The 26,562-nt window shown below is 51.7% G+C and overlaps 7 protein-coding genes across 7 annotated transcripts; 4 read left to right on the forward strand and 3 right to left on the reverse strand.

Moving 5' to 3' along the window:
- Positions 1 to 3,444: 3,444 nt before the first annotated feature.
- PpBr36_01546 (uncharacterized protein) lies at positions 3,445 to 5,296 on the forward strand (the record flags this gene model as incomplete). Its single annotated transcript, XM_029888731.1, has 5 exons — positions 3,445 to 3,487; positions 3,593 to 4,482; positions 4,592 to 4,782; positions 4,856 to 4,891; positions 4,972 to 5,296. The coding sequence occupies 5 exons, from the start codon at positions 3,445 to 3,447 to the stop codon at positions 5,294 to 5,296; spliced, it is 1,485 nt and encodes a 494-aa protein (XP_029752213.1).
- Positions 5,297 to 6,106: 810 nt separating this feature from the next.
- Positions 6,107 to 7,892, reverse strand: PpBr36_01547 (uncharacterized protein; the record flags this gene model as incomplete). Its single annotated transcript, XM_029888732.1, has 3 exons — positions 6,107 to 7,546; positions 7,640 to 7,694; positions 7,774 to 7,892. 3 exons carry the CDS (start codon positions 7,890 to 7,892, stop codon positions 6,107 to 6,109), a joined length of 1,614 nt encoding a protein of 537 aa, XP_029752214.1.
- Positions 7,893 to 8,509: 617 nt separating this feature from the next.
- PpBr36_01548 (uncharacterized protein) lies at positions 8,510 to 11,220 on the forward strand (the record flags this gene model as incomplete). Its single annotated transcript, XM_029888733.1, has 2 exons — positions 8,510 to 10,870; positions 10,960 to 11,220. Coding segments are annotated over 2 exons (2,622 nt in total), but the record flags the coding sequence as incomplete, so codon positions are not given.
- A 1,539-nt stretch (positions 11,221 to 12,759) lies between these two features.
- On the forward strand, positions 12,760 to 15,518 carry PpBr36_01549 (uncharacterized protein; the record flags this gene model as incomplete). The annotated part of the gene is made up of 3 exons (XM_029888734.1): positions 12,760 to 12,856; positions 12,950 to 14,308; positions 14,434 to 15,518. 3 exons carry the CDS (start codon positions 12,760 to 12,762, stop codon positions 15,516 to 15,518), a joined length of 2,541 nt encoding a protein of 846 aa, XP_029752208.1.
- Positions 14,430 to 17,993, reverse strand: PpBr36_01550 (uncharacterized protein; the record flags this gene model as incomplete). The annotated part of the gene is made up of 6 exons (XM_029888735.1): positions 14,430 to 15,496; positions 15,830 to 16,832; positions 16,938 to 17,157; positions 17,366 to 17,471; positions 17,552 to 17,741; positions 17,826 to 17,993. The coding sequence occupies 6 exons, from the start codon at positions 17,991 to 17,993 to the stop codon at positions 14,430 to 14,432; spliced, it is 2,754 nt and encodes a 917-aa protein (XP_029752194.1).
- A 1,414-nt stretch (positions 17,994 to 19,407) lies between these two features.
- On the reverse strand, positions 19,408 to 20,892 carry PpBr36_01551 (uncharacterized protein; the record flags this gene model as incomplete). Its single annotated transcript, XM_029888736.1, has 7 exons — positions 19,408 to 19,518; positions 19,573 to 19,705; positions 19,777 to 19,915; positions 20,008 to 20,226; positions 20,322 to 20,370; positions 20,438 to 20,667; positions 20,727 to 20,892. 7 exons carry the CDS (start codon positions 20,890 to 20,892, stop codon positions 19,408 to 19,410), a joined length of 1,047 nt encoding a protein of 348 aa, XP_029752193.1.
- A 2,994-nt stretch (positions 20,893 to 23,886) lies between these two features.
- PpBr36_01552 (uncharacterized protein) lies at positions 23,887 to 26,092 on the forward strand (the record flags this gene model as incomplete). Its single annotated transcript, XM_029888737.1, has 6 exons — positions 23,887 to 24,138; positions 24,252 to 24,327; positions 24,400 to 24,429; positions 24,495 to 24,546; positions 24,618 to 24,764; positions 24,862 to 26,092. The coding sequence occupies 6 exons, from the start codon at positions 23,887 to 23,889 to the stop codon at positions 26,090 to 26,092; spliced, it is 1,788 nt and encodes a 595-aa protein (XP_029752192.1).
- Positions 26,093 to 26,562: the final 470 nt, after the last annotated feature.

The raw sequence follows: 26,562 nt of genomic DNA on the forward strand, positions 1-26,562 counted from the left end.
CCCTACTTGCGGTAAAGTGAGTCGCAAACCCATTAATTAATTACATTATACCACTCCTTCGTTTGCCTACGTGGTGTGGCCACTCAAACTCGAAACATGCACCGTCCCTGTCGAGCACTCGGTACTAAGTAAAAGTCGGAGAGATACGGTTACTTGGTCGGCCCCATCACCTCATTTCCAGGGGTTGGTTGGATGAATTAGAGTTTGAGGCAGCCCTGCTTTTTCTCATAATCTCCAAAGATTATACTACTTCTGCAGTATGCGTCTCATAAAGCGTCCCAAGTTTGCTAACTCTACCAGCATTAAGTGGTATGAGAGGGGTAACGGTGTTTTGGAACAACCATGGTAATTTGGAGTACAGTATATCATTATTCCCACTTTCCGATTTGCCGATTTAGCCAAACAGTTCGATATCATGCCAAGATTTGGAGGTGTGCAGGCAATATTGGGGTAAGGGACAAGAAGAGAGGGGGCTAATGAAGAGAAAAAAAAAGACATAGTAAAAGCAGAGATTTAAGGCGGTGAGTGCCAAAGACATGCATCCCATTCCCCCAGAAACAAGCAAGATTCGGCACCTTTGAGGAGGTTTGCGGAAATCTCCGGCGATTAGCATGCCGAAAGCCCCCACGGTGCGGGTGTATGCGTGTCCAACAGTGTGGCGCCATGTGAATTCGCACTCCCCGTTTGGCCAACGGCGGCTTGGCTAGTTTCCGCACACCGAAACGTGGGCTTGATTCACCGGATGGCGCGAGTCCGGATGGTTCGAAGTCGGAGCAACTATTAGACCGGACGGCGCAGCGCGCACAAAACTATGAGCGACCAAAACGCGCTTTGCATGTCAACAAGGCTTGGTCGTTAGGTAATCAATTGCCTTTGGCGCAACTGTCCTTTCACGTCCCCCCTGCAGCCTGGTCTTCACCGTTGTGTCACTCATTGCCAACTAGCACCCCCAAGGTTTGCACTAGACGCGCCTCTTTTCGAGTTGAAAAATGCAGGAAAGAACCGCGAACAGCTAGTCCCGGACTTCTCAACGGATCAGGCAATTATGCCCGGTTTGATAAAAGCGAAGGATTTTCACTCCTGCTTGTGACGAGCATGTTTTTGACAACGGCCGGTGATAGATACCTTTGTGGCCTCAACCCTAGGCCATTGGCGCATGTGTTAATACAGAAGGCCCCTCACTTGGACACAGCAGATCGGCAAACGATGCGGCGCAATTCTACACCGACACAGCCCAAGACCCGCGATCCTACGAAATCCTCATGCCTGCGTGCCTGCCTATTCTGCCTAATACATATGCTCTCAGCAGCCTACAGTAGGTCAGGTACTAACTACTGCGCATTGTGGAGCGACAGTGCGCCAATCAACAGTTGCAGCAAAGTGAGGACAGTTTATGATGCGGTATGAATGTTGCTGTCTTTGCCACGGTGACGTGCCACCCAACTGGAGGAGGCAAGTATACACAGGTACGGTGTTACTATCGACACCGAGATGGTGCGGACTTTTGTCCGCAGTCTGCCCTGTCGATGCAGCCACGGTTGACTGTGCGCAGCCAAACGGTCCCCCCTCGTCCTAGCTCGCACTGGTGCGGCAGGAATTCCTAGCGCGGGCATACCTCTCAAGAGGGGTAGCCTAGTCGAAGCTGAACCAAAACCTATTGACTCCATGACGAAGATATGTCGCGGGAAGCCCCGCAGTCAGGGCAAGTGTGGTAGGTACGGACACGAACTTTGGCTAATCGAAGCGAGCTGTCAGCTCGAAAGTTGGGCGGACAAGGTAGCAAATGAAGATTTCTAGAAGAACTCAAAAGCAGGCCATTCCAACGTCATTGAGAAAGTATGCGGCTCGCTCATCTCTTCTTAGCTCTCATGAGCTGAATTGAAACCATCCGAAGGTGCTTTAGCGCGTCCAGCAGGTATCGGGGATTGGGTCTCCCATGGTATTACACCTGACCTGTTCGGCATAGTTTCGGAGACATATGGGTGTGAACTCTTGCGCTGAAGAAACGGAGGGTGCAAAGTTTGCTAATGTCTTTGGGAAGAATCCCCGAACAAGCAGCTAGCCTAGCCGGTTCGACTGCCTGGATGTAGACCGAGGTCGGGTGAATGGTGGAGTAGGTTGAGGATGAAGTGAATAGTGCGTTGGACATTTATGTACCTTGTCCCTGTAGAGCGCGTCTAGCCATTCAAACCATTCTTGATGTCCAGCACCATGTTACAGATACAGCGCTAGGAAGGACTGGAATCACAGCGGGCCGATTTGATATGGTTTGGATAGCCGAGAAGGAAGGGTTGTGAATAACCTTTTTTGCGTTGTGCATGGTCCGAGGCTCGAGGGGCCAACGTACGAGTTGTGAACGCGGGTGGCGGAACGTATATCGCAACAAGCACTCACAAGACATCCATGCCACGGGCGGGATCAGAACAGATTTGATTGAATGGAGCATGAAGTAAGATGTTTAGTGGCGCCTGCCCTCGTAAATGCTTCGGCAATCACAGAATTCTCTAACGGGAAGGAAACATGTATGGCGTAGATGATTTTTGACTGAGGGGTAGAGTGCAGGGTAGGCAGACAGGTACATAACCTAAACGCCTAAGGTAGGCAATGTAGCCCGTTAGGTATTGGAGCAATGAGCCATAGGACGCATTGTACGTCCATTGAGAGTTCATTTCACCTTTGACTGCAGCCGGCAATCGTTACTAGAATCATTTCGACAGCGGTTTGCCAATTGTCTCATTGCGGACAGCGGCTGTCGCTCATGATTGGTGGTAGATTGATTTGACCAATCTTCTCAAGACTTCTCAAGACGGAAGACCCTGGTGATTTTGGCTAGAGCACGACAAGAACCCTAATCTCTATGCTGCCCGGCAGTGCACAGAGGCAGATATGTAGATGCAGCCAACCAAAGACCACAGTCCCGCCATAGTTGGAAATGTCTCAGGAGAGATTGCCGCCGAGGGCAGACCAGGGCGGTTCGCGATGTTCAATCGTCGAGTGACTTGTGGGGCTCATAGCCAATCATAGCTTTGGTTATTTTGGTAACAACACATTGAAGACAGGGCTCCAGCTAGGCCGGCGGTTAGACAGCGAACCACGATGGACGACGCTTGAATAACTCACTTTTCTCTCCATGTAAGCCGCGTAAGTGCGCTTTTTGGTGGAAGCCCATCAATCTGTTAAAAGGGGATGCTCTGGTAGATTCACGATGGTAGATTTTTATTGTATGATACTGAATTACAAATTAGTCGCTTGTTGTTTGTTATTCGTCGTTCGTTCGCTCAGAATCCAGTTGAACTGGCGACAGAAAGTGACCAAAGTCATCGGACAAGAAATATACTAGTAACTTGCCTTGAGCAAACCAGCTTTGCTCTCGTTGACGATTACCTCATTTTACTACACTTGTGTTTATATTTGTCTCTGCGTCTTTAAGAAGCTTTAGCTCCAATGCCTTCCAAGTTGGCAACATGGGCGCTGGCCGCCTTCACAGGTAACTATCCCAGCATTATATTTCATCAAGAGCCCATTGAGAACCCGTTGAGTCTATGTGGCATCAAACCATACTGATTATCAAGCCCGTCCGTCTTTGCCTCAGCGTTACAACTCATGTCCATGACAGTTGCGCAAGAGAGCAACCCATCCATCACATCAACATCATCTTCAAGCACAAACACAGCTGCAGCTCCGACATCAACAGCACCGGCCAACCCGTCACAGAAGCAGTCCGTCTTCGTCTCACCCGATCAGGAACTCGCTTTCGGTGTCACCATTCCAGACGACCCAGCTTCCGATGACATCTACTTCACTTTGGCGGGCCAGCCAGCCCTCGGATGGGCTGCCGTCGGCCTGGGAGCCGACAGCATGACGGGCAACGCCTTGGTGCTGATGGTCTACGCCTCGGGCTCCAACAAGAACGTGACGTTCTCGCCGCGCCTGACGTCCTACGGCCGCTCGGAGCCGGCCCCCTATCCGGATCTCCGCTTCGAGGTCCTCTCAGGCACGGGCTACTACAACGGCACCCTCATGTTCAGGGCCCGGTGCTTCAACTGCCGCCGCTGGCCGGGCGGGTCCATCGACGTCAACTCGGCAGCACAGCGCTGCATCTGGGCCGCCGGGCCGAGCTACGAGGTCAAGAGCGACGACGTGGCTGCTCCTCTCAAGTTTCACCGCAGCTACGGCTCCTTCTCCATCAACCTCAAGGCCGCGCAAGGTCCCGGTCAGGCGCCGACGCTCAACTTCCACACGGCCAGGAAGAGCGAGGGCGCTGCTCTGACCGGCGAGCCCAGGAGTGGGAAGCGCGACTGGTCTGCGCTGTTTCATGGCATCATCATGGTCTTTTGCTTCGTCGGCCTGCTTCCGTTTGGTTTGATCGTGCTTCGTGTTGGCAACTGGCCTAGGTGGCATGCTGTAAACCAGGGCATCGCTTTGGCTGGTATCATAACGGGCTTCGGGCTTGGAGTGCACATCAGCTTCAAGTATAACAGAGTAAGTGCCAGTGCCAGTCCAAGATGCAGAAACATTCTGTCGGGGTAGTGTTTGCCTTTCTGGGGGAAAAAAAAATAAAAGACAGCAGCTGACAGTATCTGTTCACCAGTCACGCAACTTCAACCACCCACACCAGGTGATTGGGATCCTTATCTTTATCTTTATGTTTGCGCAGTTCGTTCTGGGGTATCTGCATCACAGAATGTACAAGCAGAACGAAGGAAAAGGGTCCCCATTGGCACCCTTTCACATCTGGCTTGGTAGGACGGTCATGATAATGGGAGTAATCAACGGATTCTTGTGAGTTTTAGAGCCCCTGTCTTGACCTTCTCCTTTTTAACATGAGCTAACGCGTGAATTGTTTCTTCGTCAGGGGGTTCCCATTCGCACTTTCTCACAGATACAACTAGTAAGTTGAACCATCGACGGCCATGTCAAAAAGCCCTGTAACCTGGCATGAGCCTTTTTGACTAACCTTCACCCGCACAGCATTCTTCTCGGTCTGGTCCTTGCCATCGCGCCGCTGGTCATTTTCCTGCTCCTCTACAAGCCCCTGATCCGCCCAAAGCTATGGGGCCGCAAGGAGGAACAGTCGACCGAAGAGGCCCTGCCGCCGTATACGGCAGAGCCCTGGAGGCAACAGGTCCCCGCGACGGGACACACCGCCACGGCCGTGACTGCCCAAACCCCCGAGACCCGCGGTATTGGTCTCTCGGACATGGGTGCCTGGGCTAGTAGAGGAGGCAGAGACAGAGCTGGTCAAGCCGCCGGTAGCAACTGGGCGCAGCCGCAGAATCCCAGGGAAATGGTTTGAAAAAAAAAAAAGAAAAAGAAAAAGCGTAAGACTGGCAGTGTCACTATCTACCAAGCAGGCGGGGAATTATGGAGTCCTCGTTGTATCATATTCAAAAGGGCCTGGGATCGCCAGAAGCTCCAAAAAAAATATTCTGTTAAAGCCTTGTTGCTTTTCGATCATGCTGGGTTGCTACTCACATGAGATATTAACCGAGCCCCTCGACGAGGTCAGTTCCTGACGATGACCATGATAAAAGAAAACTGGGTGAAGAAACATGCTATGTCGACGAGCCAAACCGGATGGTGCTTGTATAATGCCGCGAAACGGAACCATTATTGCATTGTTCACCGCGGCAAAGTGCCTTGATCTTCAAATTTGTATGTGTGACCAGGTGAAACTCAACAGCAGCATGACCGCCATTGCACTTGTCTGCATCTCCCCCTCATCGTCGATTTGCCAAGGGATCTGGGTTTGCGATTATGTGGATGCCATCGCACTTACTTTGTGCGAGGTTCTTGCAAATGTGCAAGTTGAGTTTCGTTGCGATGAACGCCACCTCCCGAACGATGGCTTGCGCATTTATCAACGCAGTGTCTGTTTGCTCTCAGATAGACCACTATATTCAGACTGTTACTGTGGCTACTATCAACATAGACCACGATACCGGTACAATATTCAACTTACAAGACTGTCGTGAAAGAGTAATTCTCCGCAAATACAGGAACCACATCCAACCCAGACGTCTTCTCGTGATCCGCTGAGCGTTGGACAACTATACCCGTTGACAACTATACAGACCAGGTTTGATTCTTGGAAACGTTCGAGAAATCAGTAACCGCTTTGCTCGCGCCTGTTGTCAGAAGACTGCTTTGCTCCCTCGGCGGCCTCCTTGATCGCCTCGTCGTCACCTCGCATCTTGGCAAATATCTCTTTGATATGCTCTGCTGAGACGGCCTCCCCGCTCTGCGCAAACGGCTGCAGGAACGTTTTCAGCTTGTCCTTGAGGTGATTGTAGGCCATGACGCCCTCGATGGCGCGTACGCGGTCCACGTTGCGAAGCGCGCTCTCGCCCATCTCTAGCAAGCTCCCCTGGGTCGATCCGTGCTCGGAGCCGTTACCGTCCTCCGACACTGGAGGTTCGTACGTCTCTTCCTCTTCGAGTAGTTGGGGATGTGGTTTCAGGAGCGGGAAACATGCCTTGCAGCGGCATAGTTGCTCACGAAAGTCCTCTTTGAAAAAGAGAGAGAACTGATCGGATGGCGCGGGTGGCAAATTGTTGAGTTTGCAGACGGGCTTGTCAACCGGTTCGGCATCACATGGATTTTCCGTCGAGGTCACCGCGGGAGCAGGATCCTCCGTCTTGTGCCGCTTAGAATCAACCTCCACAGCATCCTCACCATCGGGCTCTGCTTTTCGTTTCTGTGAACCTAGTCCTGGAGGAGAAGCCGCGCTGGACTCCAAGGTCGGGGCAGTGCCGTTCGCGGTCTGCTTGCTAAATATGGGAGGGAGGAAGCCTTGAGAGCCAGCATAGCGCTTGATCCATGGGTATGCATCGACACACTTGTAACACAGAAACGACTCAAAAGCATCCTCCTCTGGGAAGCCGGGCGGCATGGGTGGATCGTCATCTTCCTCTTCTTCTGCTGCCGCAGGCGGATCGGCATCGGCAGGGCCCGTAGTGGCAGAGTTTGCCCCATTGGCTGCTTCTGCATCCTCGCTGATAGTTTCAAGTGGCTTGGTAGTGACAGAAACATCTCCGGTCTCTGACTTGACAGCTGGCTTCTTTACCTCCATGTTCTCAAACCATCCTGGGCCTAATCCCACGAGGCAGCCAGGATGCCACCAATCCTCGCCACAGCCTCCAGTCTCATGTGTGCCAAGACCCAGGCATTGGAACATGGTACCTTTCTGCTCGAACGGATCATAGTAGCATTCGCAACCACAAAATCTGTTGCGGAAGTTGTGGTTATACTTGTTGTTTGTGGATGCAGGCTCCGAGTGGACGCCTTTGCTGTTTGTCTCTGGGTTCACGCGCAGGCTGCATGGGCTCGTGCTCGGAAACCGGGTGGTACCGCAGTCGCAGGTAAAGTTACGCTTGGTGAAGATTTCGACAAGCGTATGCTCGCCGTGGCATTGTATGGAGCATGCATAACAGACTCCGGCGGCATCGTATGGGGCCTTGGGGTCCGATGGTGGGGGGTTACAAGTAAGGCAGGAGAAGACGGCCTGACGCAGGGATCCTAGAGATCTTGTGCAGTCTTTGATACTCTAAATTGGCGATATTACTGTCAGCATTTGTCTGCAAGCGCAGGGCGGGCTGATCGAGTACCCATGATGAGGATGGAAAGTATTCAGACGTACATATGGTAGGGCCTCGCGCGCATCAGCTTCCAATTGCATCTGTTCGCGTATGAATCTAGATGGGTGAGTTTGAACATTAGATTCCTTGAATAATCGAATCTCAAATTCAATAGCTTCCAAGACGATGGACTTACTCTGCTGCCGTTTGTGACGTCTCTGACTGTTGTGAGGAGCTTCCCCGGCGCTTCAGGGATGGAGTATCTGCGAGCGCATCGCCCCCATTGGCTGCAGACGAAGCATCGGGTTCAGCCATGATTATTGATAATTCTCGTTGATAAAATGAGGCTTGTAACAAGATCAGGAACCCAATCAGATAAGGGTCGATTTCAAGCTTGATGATTTTGATATTTATGGCGTCACCTGAAAGCTCCCAAGTTTATCCCAACGGAAAGGTTGTCTGTTTGAAGCATGCGCATTGCGATGGACGAGCTTGGTAAGTGGACCGCCAGGGATCTACAGGAAAGTGGAACCACTTTACGCGACCGGTTGCTTCTTTAGGACTGGTGCCAATTAACGCAAACGCGTAAAATCGCGTCTCAGCTGCCATTGGTGTCCACCCGTCGTGGGGCAATGGATACAAACTTGCCTCCCCCTGGCTCCTCCCTCCACTGGTGACCCGGGTTACCAAGTTGCCGCCGCTTTGTTTCCAGGCGCAAATCCAGATTTCGCACCTCAACATCCCCATCCCCTCACTTGTCGCATTTGAAAAGAAAAGACAACAGGGCGTACACAAAATCTCACGAGATTCTCAATAATCGCCGCCTGTCCAAATACTGTGAGAATGAGGTGGGTAAATATGATACCAATTTTTGTACCATTTTCTTGCTGCCAGGCGGCCTACCTACGCTAGAACAACCCCGCTGACTAGAAAGCAGCTCGCCGTTGAGGAGCAACATGGATTCGGCGAATCGTGGTCTCGCCGCGGGGAGCTCCAATCGCAAGCGGGCTCGCCCAGATGATGGCACATCATCTATTGCTGCGGCGTCCAGCCCCATGCCCTCATCTCCCCCAGCGTTCCACATGGCGCATGGCGCTGACGATATCGACGACGACATCGAGGAGGACGCCGAGATTCAAGATGACATTGACGAGATTGATGAGATGGCAGAGGATGATGTCGACCTGTTCCGTGATGGATATGAGCGTGATTACCAAGAGGATGAGAATGATAGATACGAGGGTATTGACATCGACGATGAAGGCAACTATGAGGGTCTCGATATTGCTGAGAGGAGGCGCCTCGAGGCTCAGCTGAACCGAAGAGACAGAGAAGTTGCGCGACGTCAACGGATTCCCGCCGCCTTTCTCCCTGGCGAGGATGATGATGGCGATATCGACCTTACAGCACAGCCCCGCCGTCGCCGACACCGCTACGATGAGGACATGGACGAGGACATGGATGCGGACATTATGGCTGAGGAGCTTTCGCTTGAAGCTCTTCACGACGTCAAGGCTGCCAGCTTGACCGATTGGGTGTCGAACCCTGCGGTTCAACGTACCATCAAGCGCGAGTTCAAGGCCTTCCTTACCGAGTACACAGATGAGCACGGATCGTCAGTCTACGGTAACCGCATCAAGACCCTTGGTGAGGTCAACGCCGAGTCTCTCGAAGTCTCCTACGAGCACCTTGCCGCAACCAAAGCTACCTTGGCCTACTTTCTTGCCAATGCTCCTACAGAGATCCTCAAGTTGTTTGATGAGGTGGCCATGGACGTCGTCTTGATTCACTACCCTGACTACGAACGTATTCATTCCGAGATTCACGTCCGCATTTTTGACCTTCCAGTCCACTACACATTGCGCCAACTCCGCCAATCTCACTTGAACTGCTTGGTCCGGGTCAGTGGAGTGGTTACACGACGAACCGGTGTATTTCCCCAGTTGAAGTACGTCAAGGTCGACTGCACCAAGTGTGGAGTCACCCTTGGTCCCTTCCAGCAGGAATCCAACGTTGAGGTCAAGGTCACCTATTGCCAGAACTGCCAGAGTCGGGGCCCCTTCACCCTCAACTCGGAGAAGACGGTTTACCGTAACTACCAGAAGCTGACGCTCCAAGAATCTCCCGGGACCGTTCCAGCAGGACGTTTGCCGCGGCAGAGGGACGTGGTTCTCTTGTGGGACCTGATCGACAAGGCCAAGCCCGGAGAGGAGATTGAGGTCACTGGAACCTACCGAAACAACTACGATGCACAGCTCAACAATCGAAACGGATTCCCTGTCTTTGCAACCATTCTTGAGGCTAACAATATAGTCAAGGCTCATGACCAGCTTGCAGGCTTCCGCATGACTGAGGAGGACGAGCAGGAGATACGAAAATTGTCCAAAGATCCCCAGATTGTGGACAAGATCATCAACTCAATTGCCCCTAGTATATACGGTCACACCGACATCAAGACTGCGGTTGCGCTGTCCCTGTTTGGCGGTGTCGCCAAGACGGCCAAGGGTCTTCATCATGTTCGTGGAGACATCAACGTACTGCTCTTGGGAGATCCGGGAACAGCCAAGTCTCAAGTCTTGAAGTACGCCGAGAAGACGGCTCACAGAGCAGTCTTTGCTACGGGTCAAGGTGCCAGTGCGGTGGGCTTGACGGCTAGTGTCCGTCGTGACCCTCTGACTTCGGAATGGACGCTGGAAGGTGGCGCGCTCGTGCTTGCAGACAAGGGAACCTGTCTTATCGATGAGTTCGACAAGATGAACGACCAGGACCGCACATCGATCCACGAAGCCATGGAACAACAGACGATTTCAATCTCCAAGGCCGGCATCGTGACCACGCTGCAGGCCCGCTGTGGCATCATCGCCGCCGCTAACCCGATTGGTGGTCGCTACAACTCCACGATCCCCTTCTCGGCCAATGTTGAACTGACAGAGCCTATCCTGTCCCGTTTTGACATTCTTTGTGTCGTCCGCGATACTGTAGATCCTGCCGAAGACGAGCGTCTTGCTCGATTTATTGTTGGCTCGCACAGCCGTAGTCACCCGACAACTATGGCGGCGAGCCAAGCTGCAGATGGCTCGATGGAGGTGGAGCACGACTCTGAGCAAGCTGATACGCAGGGCGGCGAGCGCAAGAAGGAGGGTGAGATTCCTCAAGACCTGTTGCGCAAGTATATCAAGTACGCGCGTGAGAGGTGCTCGCCCAAGCTGTACCACATGGACGAGGACAAGGTTGCCAGGCTGTTCGCAGACATGAGACGGGAATCCCTGGCCACGGGAGCTTATCCAATTACGGTAAGTTTGCCATCGATGCATTGGGACGATTTAGTACTAGGCTTTGACTGGCTGCTCTGTGATTACTGACGACAAGACTTTCACATTAGGTTCGGCACTTGGAAGCTATCATCCGAATCAGCGAAGCTTTCTGCCGCATGCGACTCTCGGAGTACTGCACGGCGCAGGATATCGATCGTGCCATTGCCGTCACGGTAGATTCATTCGTGGGCAGTCAAAAGGTCAGCTGCAAGAAAGCCCTCGCAAGGGCTTTTGCCAAGTACACTCTTGCTCGGCCCGGTGCCGGAGCGGGTCGCCGGCTGGCCGGTACAGGGCGAGGCGGCAGAGCTTCGGCCGCTGCCAGCGCCTGATTTTTCTCATTTGAGTCGCGCTACCTGGGTTCCAGGCAGTGTGAGTTTGCTGTACGATGATACCTAGGGGGATGGCGTTAGGCGCGTTCATAGTGGGCTGTTTACACGAGTTGATGTTGGGCGATTCGACGAGGGGTAAGACGCCCAATGTAGGTAGGGAATTTCTCTTAGCATTGGGATGACAATGGTTTAATGTTACTAATGCTCCTGTATCATGGAAGGCTTTGCAGGATGATTTATGTTAGTTTCACCACAAATAATGCAAAGCGTATGAAATCAGTGGATTGCGGTTTGTAGCAATGCCACTAGTGTAGGTAGCCCAGCCTAGTGGCATCCCAGAGAAACACGTGTTCAGGGCCTCCATTTCTAGTTCAGATTATCAAGCCCCGTCGATCGCTCCCCGGGTTTCCGCCGGCTCAATTCTGATGGAGTTTACCCGAATCGCGAAGGAATCATCACCAAGGCCAGCTCTGCCTTGTCCGGGCCATCACCCCGCGAAAATGTGGGGAATGCGTAGGAGATGCTGCAATTACACTTTTCCTCGAAATGTGGTCCCTTGTTCATGATAAACCCCAAGGGAAGAAATGACGACGCAAGCTTCTCTGTGACTTTGAGGGGTGAGGGAGTTTAGGAGGGGCAATCTTTTGGAAGCACAAAGTAACAAATGACAAACACAAAGAAAAAAAAAAAAGAAAAAGAAAAAAAAATAAACACAAACCCGTCAGATCCGTGCCTAGATATGAGGTGATGATATTTTATATTTTGGGAAGAGAAACGTCAACCTAACATGAAACTTACTTTCACGTGAAGCATCCAAGGGAGAGTCGATTGGCCAATAAAGCTGAAATGTCCATCCAAGGCAAAACTTCGGCTCGTAGCCGGTAAAATCTCGGTTGGGGTATTGGTACAGTTATTCGGGGAATCTCCGCTCGGGGGTGTGGGGGGGCTACAAGTTACGAAGAAGTGTAGTTGGGTTTTGGTTTACTCTCAAACCTCAACCCTTTGACCGATTATTCAATTCGTCTCAGAAAATAATAACGCGAAAACGGCCTTGCAAGGGTAGCCAACGTTGGAACACTTTCGTTGCATGATATAGGAGAGGGGTTTTTTTCTTTTCTTTTTCTTAAATTTTATTATTATTATTATTATTATTTTTTTTTTCTTAGCGTCTTCTCGGCGCTGCTTCTCATGGTCGCCCACCTTGGCCAGCTACCAAATAGGATCCCTACCAAGACACCCCGGAACTGACTCCAGATAAATGTGGAGTGCCAATGCTTTCGACTATCTGTCGTCGGTTGTCGGTATAAGAGGCGGAGTTGCTGTTGCGGGAAGTTCTGAGAATGGATTCGTCTTCTTTTCGTCCTTTATATCTTTCATCTCTTTCTGCCTCCTCCTCCATCGTCTTGACCAGCTGACTCATATCCGCCGGGTAGAGCAGCACCTTTTGTGAGCTACTTATAGTCAACAATATACCACACTTTCCCCTTCCCGCCCCTATCCCACGTTGCTTTCTTTCTTTTCCAAACCTTGTCGGGCTCCATGACAGTTCGAAGACGGGGAGTTCCAATGGCGGAAATCGACGTAGAGCAGGTTCTCAAGAAGCTCACAGTCGCCGAAAAGGTCGACTTGCTATCCGGTAAGTAGCAGCTCTTGTTCTGGTGGAATGAAACTTGGACAACCGATCCAACTTTCCCCAGCAGGTTCGACCCGTGACTGACTCTGAACATAGGTATCGACTTTTGGCACACTAAGCCACTGCACCACCATGGAATCCCTTCTCTGAGGTTAACAGACGGCCCCAACGGCGTTCGTGGAACCCGCTTCTTTAACGGCGTCAGGGCGGCCTGCTTCCCCTGCGGGACGGCGTTGGGAGCCACCTTCAACCAAGAACTACTGGAGGAGGCCGGCCGCAAGATGGGCGAGGACGCCAAGACGAAGAGCGCCCACGCAATCCTCGGCCCGACCATCAACATGCAGCGTGGCCCGCTCGGCGGTCGTGGTTTCGAATCGCTCGGCGAGGACCCGGTACTGGCCGGACTAGGCGCCGCCGCCATCGTGCGTGGCATCCAGAGCACCGGCGTCCAGGCCACCATCAAACACTTTGTGTGCAACGACCAGGAGCACCGCCGGAACGCCGTCCAGAGCATCCTGACAGAGCGCGCCCTCCGCGAGATCTACGCCCTGCCGTTCCAGATCGCCGTGCGCGACTCCAACCCGGCCTCCTTCATGACGGCCTACAACGGCGTCAACGGCACCTACTGCAGCGAAAACACCAAGCTGCTGGACGACATTCTGCGCAAGGAGTGGGGCTGGGACGGCATGGTGATGAGCGACTGGTTCGGCACCTACACAACCATCGAGGCCGCCAACGCCGGTCTCGACCTCGAGATGCCCGGTCCTCCGCGCTTCAGGGGCGACCTCCTCAAGTTCTGTGTCGATACCGACAAGGTGCGCATGCACGTCCTCGACGAGCGCGCCCGCGCCATGCTCAAGTTCATCAACAAGTGTGCCGCCGCCGGCGTCGAGGAGAACGGCCCCGAGACCACGGACCAGGACACCCCCGAGACGGCGGCTCTGCTCCGCCGCATCGGCACCGACTCGCAGGTGCTGCTCAAGAACGACAAGAACGTCCTGCCCCTCAGCAAGGACAAGAAGACGGTCGTCATCGGCCCCAACGCCAAGGTGGCCACCTACCACGGCGGCGGCTCGGCCTCGCTCCTGGCCTTTTACGCCGTCACGCCCTTCGACGGCATCAAGGCCAAGCTCGGAAAGGAGCCCGAGTACGCCGTCGGTGCCTACTCGCACAAGATGCTTCCCGTGCTGGGCAGCTCCTGCCAGACTGCCAAGGGCGAGCCCGGCATGACGATGCGTGTCTTCAACGAGCCGCCGACCGATGCCAACCGGGTTTGCACCGACGAGTTCACCTTTACAAAGACCGACCATCTTTTTGTCGACTACTACAACCCCAAGCTCAAGTCCAAAACGTGGTATGCAGACTACGAGGGCTATCTCGTCGCCGAGGACGACTGCACCTGGGAGTTTGGTGTCGTCGTCAGCGGCTCGGGCAAGCTTTTCATCAACGGGGATCGTAAGTAACTATTCTGCCTTAAAAAAGATTACTATGCCATCCAAAAGGCGATTGAGGAAAAGGGCGATAAAAGAAGCAAATACTAACGTAAATCCACTCCCCGCGAAAAAAAAAAAAAACATTAGTCGTCGTTGACAACGCCACCAAGCAGCGCCGGGGTGACGCCTTTTTCGGCACCGGCACAGTCGAGGAGAAGGGCACGTACAAGCTGACCAAGGGCGAAAAGTACCACATCAAGCTCGAGTACGGCAGCGCGCCGACCTCGACCATCCCGACCGAGGGCATGGCTCTGGGCGAGGGCGCCCTGCGCATGGGCGGGTGCAAGGTCATCGACCCCAAGGAGGAGATCGCCAAGGCGGCGGCGCTGGCCAGGGACGCGGACCAGGTCATCATCTGCGGCGGGCTCAACGCCGACTGGGAGACCGAGGGCCACGACCGCGCCGACATGAAGCTGCCCGCGCCCATGGACGACCTCATCGCCGCCGTGGCCGCCGCCAACAAGAACACGGTCGTCGTCATGCAGTCGGGCACGCCCGTCGAGATGCCCTGGCACGGCGACGTCGCCGCCATCCTGCAGTCGTGGTACGGCGGCAACGAGACGGGCAACGCCATCGCCGACGTCCTCTTTGGCGACGTCAACCCCAGCGGCAAGCTCCCCCTGTCCTTCCCCATCCGCTGCCAGGACAACCCGGCCTTCCTCAATTTCCGCGCCGAGGGTGCCCGCACCCTGTACGGCGAGGACGTCTACGTCGGCTACCGCTTCTACGAGGCCACCGACCGCCCCGTGCTCTTCCCCTTTGGTCACGGCCTCAGCTACACCACCTTTGCCTTTGGCGACCTCAAGGTCAGCCATGCCCAGGACGGCAAGCTCGTCACCGTCGAGGCGACCGTGTCCAACACGGGCAGCGTCAAGGGCGCCGAGGTTGTTCAGGTCTACGTCGCGCCCAAGCAAAAGCCGAGCGTCAATAGGCCAGTAAAGGAGCTCAAGGGCTTCGCCAAGGTCGAGCTCGACGCCGGCAGCAAGAAGACGGTCAAGGTCGACATCGAGACCAAGTACGCCGCCAGTTTCTGGGACGAGCACCGTAACCAATGGTGCGTCGAGAAGGGCGAGTACGAGGTCATTGTCAGCGACAGCAGCGCCGTCGTCGATGACAAGGCCTTGAAGGGCTCGTTCAAAATATCCGAGACCTTTTGGTGGTCTGGTGTGTAAAAATAGATGCGTGGCGTATATCACGGCCTTTATGAATGAGACATGATCAATGATTGTTTTCGACTTCCTCCGAATACCTTGAGTGACGACGCTGTTACTGCCAGACACTGGCGGCAAGTAATGTACCAAGTTTGCCTTGTGGTGTAACTTCCGAATCAGGATACCTGAACCTTGCTGATAGCACACGAAAGGAAATAAGCCAAATCACAGTTTATACTTTGGCTTTCTAAAGCAGACTTTTGTCGCCGAACACAACAAGTAATTTCCAGGCCGCTAGTCCAACCTGCATCAGATTTCTTCCTCATTGTCACCCTCAAGCCAGATCTCGTGACCGTTACCTTCACGAACCCACAGCCAGGTGGCCAACAAGCCGAGAACCGCGACTCCGCTGAGAACCCACCATACGATGGCTACCACACCCTTCTCAAGACCAATACCAAAAATAAGTGCACCCAGAGCAGGCCCCAAGGTGCGCGCGGCAGAGCTTGCCGTCTGGCCAATCCCGTGGACTGTACCAAGGACGCTCGGGTGTGGCGAGCAATTGTTGATAAGTATCGTTTGTGCCGGGAGCGCAAAGGTTCTTCCCAGAACATGCAGCCCTATGACTGCCGTGATGGCCACCCAAATTGCTGGGCCTGCTTTGCTATGAGAATCTGGAGAGTGGTCCGTGCTAGGAATGAGGCTGAGAAAGGGGACGGCGAAGTAAACAATGGGGAAGCAGGTGAGAAAAGTTCGCAGAGAGGTGGTAGTTCCGAGCCTGGCGGAAAGTCTTGGATAGACCAAGAGCTGTAGGAAGATCCCGATGGTTCCAAGGATCGACATTACAGGGCCCACTTGCTGCGATGAAAAACCGATACCGCCGGTGAAAATGAAAGGCAATCGCCGAGTTAGGCTGCCGGGTGGTGTTGGCAAAGAGGGATCAAAAGTCGGGGTTGAGAGAAAGACCGGCCAAAGAGAGTTGAAGGTTCCCAGGTGGAATGCAAGCAGAAAATGCGCCATAAGAGTAAAAACCACGTTGCGCGTAAATATACGACCGAAGGGCAAGCGTTGCGTATATCTCGGGCGTCGTGGGGGTGGCGGCTGTTGGGCTGCCAGGTTAGATTCACCTAGCGATGATCGGCGGCTATCGTACAGAGTCGGGCTAGATGATTCAGTACCCATGTCGTTGACCTCGGCTTCTTCTGCGCTGGATGCAACCCTTTCGTAACCAGCTTTGTCGCGTTTTGAGAATAAGCTGAAGGAGGCAAGAAACTCGGATATCTTTTTCCCTAGCTCAAGACCCAGGTCTCTTTTATCCATGCGACTATCCAGAGTCTACAGGAAACATCATCACGAGCAAGTTAGTACTATTCTAGACCTTTGTATTGTTTGAAGGGCACAGAGAATAGATATTGGCAAAGGACCATAGTAGTAGCATACCTCTTCTAAACAGAGCCAGGTGAACGTGATGCCGCAAAACAGGATGAAGGCAGAGAATAAATTAGGCGCTGCGTATGGGAAGTTGACGAATAGGGGAACCTTGCCGAATGTGTTTGGGTAGCTTCCGGCCAGGTCTGAAAGCATGCCGCCAATGCTTGGCCCTATAGTCACGCCTATATTGAAAGTCATGGGGAGCAAAATAAAAGCTCGCGACTGGTATCTGCGCAGGTCGCAATGGTAGTTAGTAAAGGCACGTGACAGGAGGGAGCCTATGACGTTGCTCGCACTTTTTCTCTCGAACAGTTTCGCTGATCCTGGATTTCAAGATAAAATTAGCATTTTGACACCAGTCATGGTGATAATAGGAGAGAAGTGAGGTGGCCTGGTTGGATAAAAGCGACATCCACGTCGAAAATCCAGCTACGTACATGGTTCTCAAAACGCCGACGTTGCCATTCGTGATACCCCCCAATATTCGGCAGATTAACGCCATGGTAAATGTCGTGGAAAAAGCATAGCCAATGATCGACAAGACTGATGCCAGATGGAGGGGATCCCGTCAGCTTGTTGTCATCATATAATTTTCGTGTTACACGGAGTTGAGCAATACATACATGTTCCGCACAGGCCGCAAAGAATGACCCTCTTGCGCCCGAAAGCACTCGAATCGGCGATGCGGCCCCAGGCCATAGCCGTGAGAAACTGGGCGCCCGTGAAGCTGCTCTGAAGCAGGCCTACCTTCCAGGCGATTTGGGCAGTTGTCTGCGTCGGGTCGAACCATTTTACTTGGTAGAATAGGTAGGCCTAGAAGTTTTGCGCAAGTTAGTGCTTGTAGATTCTCTTCTCCTGGGTTGTCGCAAGCTGGTCTTCCATCTTTTTCATACGCACATTGAGAGAGGTCTGCGTCAATGGCTCCGAAAGCCTAGCAAGAACTATCACGGCGAGTGCTTTCTTCCTTGGCAAGTCTTTCCATCCAACAGATCCATTGCCGGTTGATACAGTCGCCTTCTTAGGCGCAATCTGTTCATTCGTGGCCATAGGATCGGGACCGTTCATCGTAACAACCTGACGTGAGATATACTCTGGACTGACTAAAAATTATGAGGAGAAAATGCAAGACTTTCGCCCCTTGGCAACTTTAACGATTGGAGTCTGGGAGGATCCGGTATTCCTCACAACCAGGTGGGACGGTGAGGACCTAAGCACTAGAGGCAAGCAAATTAAGCCTCGACAAAAAAAAANNAAAAAAAAAAAAAGAAAAAAAATGAACAAAAAAAATGAATGAAGAAAAAGAATGTTGCTATTTCAATGATATGTGATAAGCGATTGAAAGTGCCTGCAATAGTCCCCACGGATAGGTGACTGGCATTCAGCAGCTGGAGCCGGGGATGTCGAAGGCAGGCCGAGAACTGAGATGGCGGCTCGAATCCCGTTATATTGGCAGATTCTGATTCTTTCTCCCTCACCTTTTTTTTCTCTTACTGTGAACGAGGTAAGCAGCCGTCAATTACCGCGCCGTTAAAACAGTATAAATCTTGCGGAGGAAGTTGCAGGCACTCGGTTTGCGGACGCACCTGCTCAAATAAATAGTCAGTAACAGTCGAAATGTGGAATTCGTTGAAAGCTGTGTCAGCATTTAGAGAAGGCGCGCCACTCGCTAGCTGCAGGGTTTCATCCTGGTTGTCTTGAGACCCAAAGTGTGCCGACTCGTCCGGACCTCTGAAGAATTGTTGCAGCTACAGATTTACCGCCGCGCCCGATGCACTTGCGGTCACTATGCTAGTCTGCATTCATTAGGGCTGGTTTAGCTAGTACTGGCGCAACATGTGTAAGATTTTGACCAAATGTCTCACTTATGCTGACGCCATACAGTTCGAAGGCACGTGATGAATGAGGTTTATTCAACATACGAGATATGGATTCAATACTGCGCTCATTCATCTTGATATCTCTCCGCTGAGTAAGGTAGGTAAAATAGTTAGTTTACTGAATGGGCTGGGTTCCTCTGTTTCAGGGGTGACCCCTGCCTCCATATGTTATTTTCCGAGTTCGTCATAGATCCGAACGCCCACGTACAAGTGGTTGTGTAAGGTAGCCAGCTACATTACCTTGCCTACCTACCTACCTACCAGGTAGGTAGATATGTACATAGGTGCCTGGATAGGCACCTACCTTAATTTATCTGAGAATATGCTTACTCTGCCGCGTCATCTTAGCAAGCAATTTTGTCATGACTTTGCTACAACCTTTGCACGCCCTTGTCAGGATCGTTTCATCGATGAGTTGACCAACCACGTAGTAAGCTCAACAAAGCACGGCAGTTAGGAGAAGTTGAGCAAAAAGTTTGATTGAAATTGACATCATTCCTTGGGAAGTTGAGTGAGGTGGCTCAAATTGGTCTAAACCTTCCTGTCACGCCAGAACCATTTGTCTCAAAGCCAGCCAAGACCGGACTGTCCTAATTCACAAGCTAGCGTCCATACCACCCACCAGCACGCCAGCAGGCAGTTGCACTGATCGGATTTGTAGCCGTGGAATATACGGTCGAGCTGCCGTTATTTGTCTCTTGCGTCAGCACATGCTGTTGTTTCATAACGAGAAATAACCCAAATACTTAAAAGACAACATACCCCACAAAGACTGTGCCCGTCACCGTCGTAGTAGTGTATACAGCTTTCGTCTCCGTGATGACAGACGGGGTTCCTTGTGTAATTGTGACGGTAGCCCCGGACTTGCTGCTGTGACAAGCGGTCAATGGAGGAGGCGTACTGCGCCGTATATCGTCAGTTTCTTTTATACTGAGTTTCATCTGCAGATACACTGGGAAAAGCCGACTGACATTGTTTGGGTGGATATCTTCAAGGTGACCTCGCTGGTGGTCGGTGTGGGCAGAGTTGTGATACTGGTGTAGGTGACGGTTGATGTTGTTTGAGTGACAGTGACCGTGGTAGCGGCAATCGCAGCCATTGCCTGAAGACCTGGTTTCTCTATTTGATTGAGATACATGGCAGCGTCAGCAAACCTCATGCAGGTAGTTTATTTTTATTTCTGGCTCAATGGCAGAACGCACTGGTTGGCCAGTGGCACTTAGCAGTCGTAACAAGCGTCGTGGTGAGTGCCTTTGTTACTGGGCCGGCTGTCGATGTCCGGGTAATGGTCGACTGTGTCGTCACTGTTCGTGTCGGGGGGTATAAGGTAACCGTCTGGGTCTGGCCAATGTTGCAATCTCGTGTGGTGGTTTTAGGCGGCAGGACCAGCGTCTGTGTCCGTATGATTGTGCTCACGACGGCTTTGGTATGGGAAGCCGCATTGTCAGCTATTGCACTATGCTCATTGGAGGGCCCAGTCTTTGGTAGACCATATCAAAAGATAAATTGGGCTCACTGATCGCTCTAGGGGTACTGGTGATACCAACAATGATGGTTGGAGTAGCCTTTTACCAGTTCCGTCAGTAACAGAGAGCTTTTCGAACTGCTAGAGGGGACTGAAAGCAAACATACAGTGACCGTCGTAGTTGCAAGAGGGCCGACTTTGAGATTGATGATACGCTCCGTGGAGATCTGGCGTCCAACCAAAACAAGCTTCCACGGCCCCGTTCTCATGGCTGAGAATGGTATGTAGCATAGCGAAGTGACCTTTGCACCTGAGTTGCCAATCTCGATAGCAGAACATGCATATTGGTTGTTGTCGGGATCGACCAGCACGGGGCTGATGGATTCACGATAGCATCCTTTTGCCACCAGTCAGTCAAGTCTGTCACATTAATTACGCTCAATAGTGGAGCCATACCTTGGAATTCAGAGACAAAGCTGAAGTAGTCGTTTGATGATGAATCTATGTAATAAGAGCCACCATTGCTGTAGTCGATGCCTTGGGATGTACAGCTCTGGGCAACAGCCCCTAGACAGAACAATATGGCTGCTGTAAGAAGCAAGTTAGGTCCCATAACTGCCATGTTGAATATAAGCCCAGTGGGGATATTTCACTGTTGCAACGCCACTCATATGTTCTCTGGAAGCACAAAGGGGCCAGCATCTTTACCTTATGTACCGCTCTTGGTAGCTGTTCTGCCCCAAAAACACAGCCGAGCACAGCTACCGCCGGCGCGAATCGGCCGATATTGCTCTATATCAACTTCCATTACGACCATAAATTGCTCGACAGAACGCAACGGCCTTGGCCACGACATGGCCACCATTAACCTCTTTTAAAGAAGCAGTCATCCTGAGGTCTTGGATGGGACTATACTTTGGTAGCAACGCGATACAACAAAGAAGCAAATTGCTCTGGATTCAGCCTGAGATGATCGACATGATTACTGTACTTTGAAGGATGGAGCTGCCAGACTTGCACCAAATTTCACAATCAGCAGGCTATCTCGTTCCAAATGCCTTTGAAACTTATAATGGTAAGCAAACAAATTCGACCAGACTTTGATATGTAAGGCCACTTCCTTAATATGGCCATGACATATATGTGTTATGGACGAGGGATTCGACCGTTCTTCACACGAGAGCGGTCTCGTACTGCTTTCTGTCGATGGGAAATGCTACCCCAGCCTCCTTCCCATAAATGAATTTGAAGCTCCATGCCACCCGCCGTAAAGGAGGCTAAAGCAGATACCGGAGACAGTGAATGGAAGCCTCCAGTATTGATGACGATGATAGTGGTGTTTTACCCAATATATAGCATTACTCGGCAGATCATAACCGATCAGTAATTTTTTGGTACCTGGGGCCAGGGGCCTTTTCCTGCACCATCTGGACTCAACTGCAAGTGAGTCTAGTGTATTTGAGGCGTAAGGATGCCTGCTTGCGATTCCACGAATACCAAAATCATGAGGACTAAAAAAGGATCGGCAACAACATGATGAGCGGGGGTCTGACATAGCGGTAAAGGTGTCTGGGATCACTTTCTTGATACCCGCTGATAAGTATAGCCGGGTCATCAAGATCTTGCAATGATGAAGATTGGTCTTTGGATTTACCCCGAGCCGGCTCGAACCATGCCGGGGGTTTTCTGATATTTGCCGAGGCTGAAAGCCGTTTGGTCAATTGCAGACACAAGACGGCACGGAATTTTGGATACAACCAATAATAAGGAGTGAGGATCTAGGTCTACCAAGAAAAATGAATGAGTTGGGAATCTTAGTATCTTGTGAAGTTTTTCGATATTGTTGTCGCGAAGGTGGAAGGATTGATGCAACTCATTGCACCAACAAAGAAGGAACTAACCATTCAGTGTAAAATCAGAACAAACTGGATTTGGAGAGAAGGCACGATGTAGCACTAGAATAGAGTCTAGTAGTTCGAGCCAGGTGTATCGCGTCAAAGTAAACTGGCCTGATTTAGGCACCACAGCTCAATTCAACCTGCCAATTTAGCAATTTGTATCCCTGTCTTTTATGCAGTCCAACACCAACTTCCCAGCCGCCCTTGCAGGATTTTATTGACAGGTTTGCTCTTCTCCTCTCATTTCTCGCCAGTAATGGATTATATTAACTGCACACAGCTACCTTGTCTTCATATAACTGGACTTTCGCGCCGATGCGCATTGGAGCTGGCCCGCCCCGCCTGCAATAGCCCATACTTTATTCCTAGGCCGTCGTGATCTATTTATATCAACAAAAACGTGCTTCCACATCTCGGTCTGGCCGCGCTGATGAGCACAAGACGATGATCATCCGTTCCAGACCAAAAATAGTTCGAGAGGCGTAGGTATCGCACTGCTACTCGCACTACTTGCAACAGTGGACCTCCATCTTTTTCAGTCAAGCGTAAGGAAACCCATCTCTTCCAGTTTGTGAGTATGCATCGGAGTTGTGTAGCTGAGAGAGCTATTCTAATCAAATATATTATCCATTTTACCCGACAAATCTGTGATGATACATATGCAAACCACATGTCAACCTGTTTATCAGAGAACTTTAGGTAAGTGACTTGCAATGTAAGTGGCACTCGTCAACAGGGTGAAAACAAACATCCATAGTTCAAATTCACCTTGAGAGGCTCGCTTCTAATCGCCAATCTGGGTATCACACTAGCTGTGTGTATAGCTGGCTGATCCGCAATTCTTAGCATAGAATTGACACACAAGTGACCTAGGTAAGATGATTCTACAGCTGTTATCACGCCTCGGTTTTCCGTCTGTTCTTATCGGCTACGAATCCCGCGGTTCCGGGTTGTCCTACCCATGTGCATCGTGGCAAGCATGCTCGTCAGCCTCATGGCTACCTTTACGTTCTACGAGGACATGTCCAATGGTATGAGAGTGTGTCATCATGGGAGTGTACTATCTTTTCCACGCTATTGTGTGTGGCACAGATAGGAGCTTATAGCCCGTTGCAACTAGATGGATTCAATATCAGCAAGTAAGACACAGCTTGGCATCACGTATACCAGTGACACGCCAGCCAGTCAACTTCCAGCTGCTCGTCCATAGCATTAGACAGAAGGATCTGCGAGAACTACCTTACATAGCCCACCTCAGAAGATATCAAGGGTGGGAAACATATGCCTCCCGATGGGACTCTGCTCCTGCCCACCAGGAGTAGACATGACCTACTGGCCAAGAATTACAGGAAAACTCACCTTCCATTTCCATCAGCATGGCTGCAAGACGCAGTAAGAAGACATCTAACCTACATGAGGGTGCGTACAGTTGTTCAGCTATCAGCAACCATGCCGCTGTGCAGCAAACCCCTGCTAGCTTGGCTTGAGGCTGGCTGTCTGCAGCGTGAAGCGAAATCACAGGAAGATTGCATTGGAATGATGGAGATCTTGAAGTCGCCACATCTTGCAGCTTGTTCTGCCATGAGAGAAGCTGGTGGTCTAGCAGCTGGAAATGATATAAAATGGACTGTTTGGCACCGCTGGAGGCATACTGTCATACGCAGTAGGCTTCCCTCAGTTTCGGTTCACCACGCCAACCTTTCAAATACGTCACCAATATGAATCTTTGGGGCACCATCTCAGGCTTTGCCCTGGCTCTTTTCTGGGCTGGCGCTGCCCAAGCGGACCCTATACCAATCCTCAAGCCAGATCCCATCGTCCCAGCTGGCGCCCTTCAGGCTAGGCAGACTATCACCCCTGGCGGTGCTCCCTGTGGCGAGCATGGTCCAACAAACCGCCGTTGCTGGAAGAACAACTGGAATGTCAGCACGGATTATGAGGGTGTCATTCCTACGGGAACTACACGGACGGTCTGTTTCTCTCTTAGATATCTCACAAGAAGCCCTTTCCCCTTGTTGCTTGGAACATTATGTTTTTCCTTCTCCAAAAAAACGTCCGATATCAACTGCTAACGGCTCTATAGTTCGACTTGTACATCACCAATGTATCCTCATATGCTGGGGCTGATGGTGTCGCCAAGCCGGTCATGCTGATTAATGGTGAGATGCTATGCTTATACGACGTAACCATCCATCCCACGAGCAATCTGTGCTAAGCAACTTGTTTTACAGGAGCTTTCCCCGGTCCAGCCATACAGTGTGGTGAGTGTTTTCACTTTGTATAGGCTATTCAAGCTTTCTGGTGATCTGACAGCGACTGTCCACAGATTGGGGTGATTGGTTGGAACTCCGTGTTCACAATCAACTAAGAGACAATGGGTAAGAAAATCTGGCCTCCTGGTCATTGTCGCCTCTCGACTTTTACTCTGTTGCTAATAGGATGGGAACAGCACGGGCATTCATTGGCATGGTATGCACCAACTCAATAGTAACAACCAGGATGGTGCAAACGGGGTCACCGAGTGTCCTATCCCTCCAGGGAGTAGCCGAAGCTACACTTTCAGAGCTGTAAACTATGGCTCCAGCTGGTTTCACAGGTAAGCAGTCCGCGAGAAATATTTGCATGTTTTTTCAACCTCTATATACCGACAGCACAACCACTTGATGCTGACCTTTCTGGTTTACTTTTTGTAGTCATTTTTCAACACAATACGGCAATGGTGTCGTGGGATCTGTCATCGTCCACGGACCTGCCAGTGCTAATTACGATGTCGACCTCGGTCCATATATAATCACGGACTGGTACCATGAGACAGCAGACAGGCTGCAGCTTAGGGCGGAGACAGGTGGCCCTCCAGTGGCAAACAACATAGTCTTTAACGGCACAAACATCAACCCCAAAGGCAGTGGAGGCCGGTATAACCGTGTCAAGCTGACCAGGGGCAAGAAGCATCGGCTTCGAATCATCAACACGTCGGTAGATGTCGGATTCACAGTCTCGCTCGTTGGACACAACTTTACCGTGATTGCTACTGACCTTGTCCCTGTCGAGCCCATTGTCAAGTCTCAGCTGTTCCTCGGGGTCGGTCAGCGATATGATGTGATAATCGATGCAAACCAGCCGGTTGCGAATTATTGGTTCAACGCCACACTGGGAGGCGGTGGCCGCTGCGGCACGACTGAAAATCCGTTCCCTGCATCGATTTTCGAGTATGAGGGAGCCCCCAGCAGCGCCAATCCCACAAACCGTGGGACCCCCATCACTGCCGACTGCCGCGATTCTACTGGCTTCGCGCCTGTAGTGAAGCGTGTAGCCCCAAGAGACCAGTTCGCCGCGCAATTCAAGGAACTCCCCGTCGATGTAACGCAGGTTCTCACAACCCGCGGTACTGTTTTCCATTGGTTGGTCAACGGATCTGCCATCGACGTCGAGTGGGACAAGCCCATCCTTCAATACGTCGCGGAGAAGAACACGTCCTGGCCGCGCGCGGCGAACGTGGTGAGCATGCCCAAACGCAACGTGTGGACTTTTTGGGTCATCAACAACCTCCGGGCCGGGCTTCCGCACCCCATCCACCTCCACGGGCACGACCTCCTGCTCTTGGGAACGGGCGAGAGCGGCACGTTTGATGGGACGCGGGACGTTGGCCTGCTCAACTTCAACAACCCAGTTCGAAGGGACGTGGCAATGCTGCCTGGTGGGTGGATGGTGCTTGCGTTCGAGACCAAGAACCCCGGTGCGTGGTTGATGCACTGCCATATCGGCTGGCACGTCAGTCAGGGGCTGAGCGTTCAGTTTCTCGAGCTTCCGGATGAGATACCCAACGTCATGAAGCTGGACCAGGTACAGCCTACCTGTGAAGCATGGAGACGGTATTGGCCGACCGCTGCTTATCCGAAGCTGGACTCGGGTTTGAGGAGGTAACTGCCGGTTGAGAAAAGATGGCTTCGGCCAGAGATTGATGGTGGCGCTTTCAAGGGTCGGGTTTGACAACGTATAAAAGCGTTCTTTCGTTCTGCTTCCTTTTTCTATATCTATTTGTGCCAAAGTGCTTTTCGCGAAGCATGTTAACGAAGTCTGTCATCCACAAATATAACAAAGCATAACAATCAACGAAATAACAATTATGATCAGTTTCCTCTTGCATCCGTTTTTTCCCCAATATAAGTGACATAACTTTTAGCCTGCCAGCTCTCCTTTTAGCAAGATCTGGTCCATGATTCGTTATCGTGAACAACATCACTCGTGGGATGAAACTAAAGCACGCCCAGTGGTGCCATTCTGTCTTGCACGTGCAAGCAACCTACTGCATGGCGGGCAAAGTCCGAGGAGCTGAAAAGCACATGGAAAAGCAATGCGATCTTTTCGCCCCGGCCAATTTAGCCGGTTGGCCG

The sequence above is a fragment of the Pyricularia pennisetigena genome, chromosome 2 (genome assembly GCF_004337985.1).
Source record: "Pyricularia pennisetigena strain Br36 chromosome 2, whole genome shotgun sequence".
Classification (NCBI taxonomy): Eukaryota; Fungi; Ascomycota; class Sordariomycetes; order Magnaporthales; family Pyriculariaceae; genus Pyricularia; species Pyricularia pennisetigena.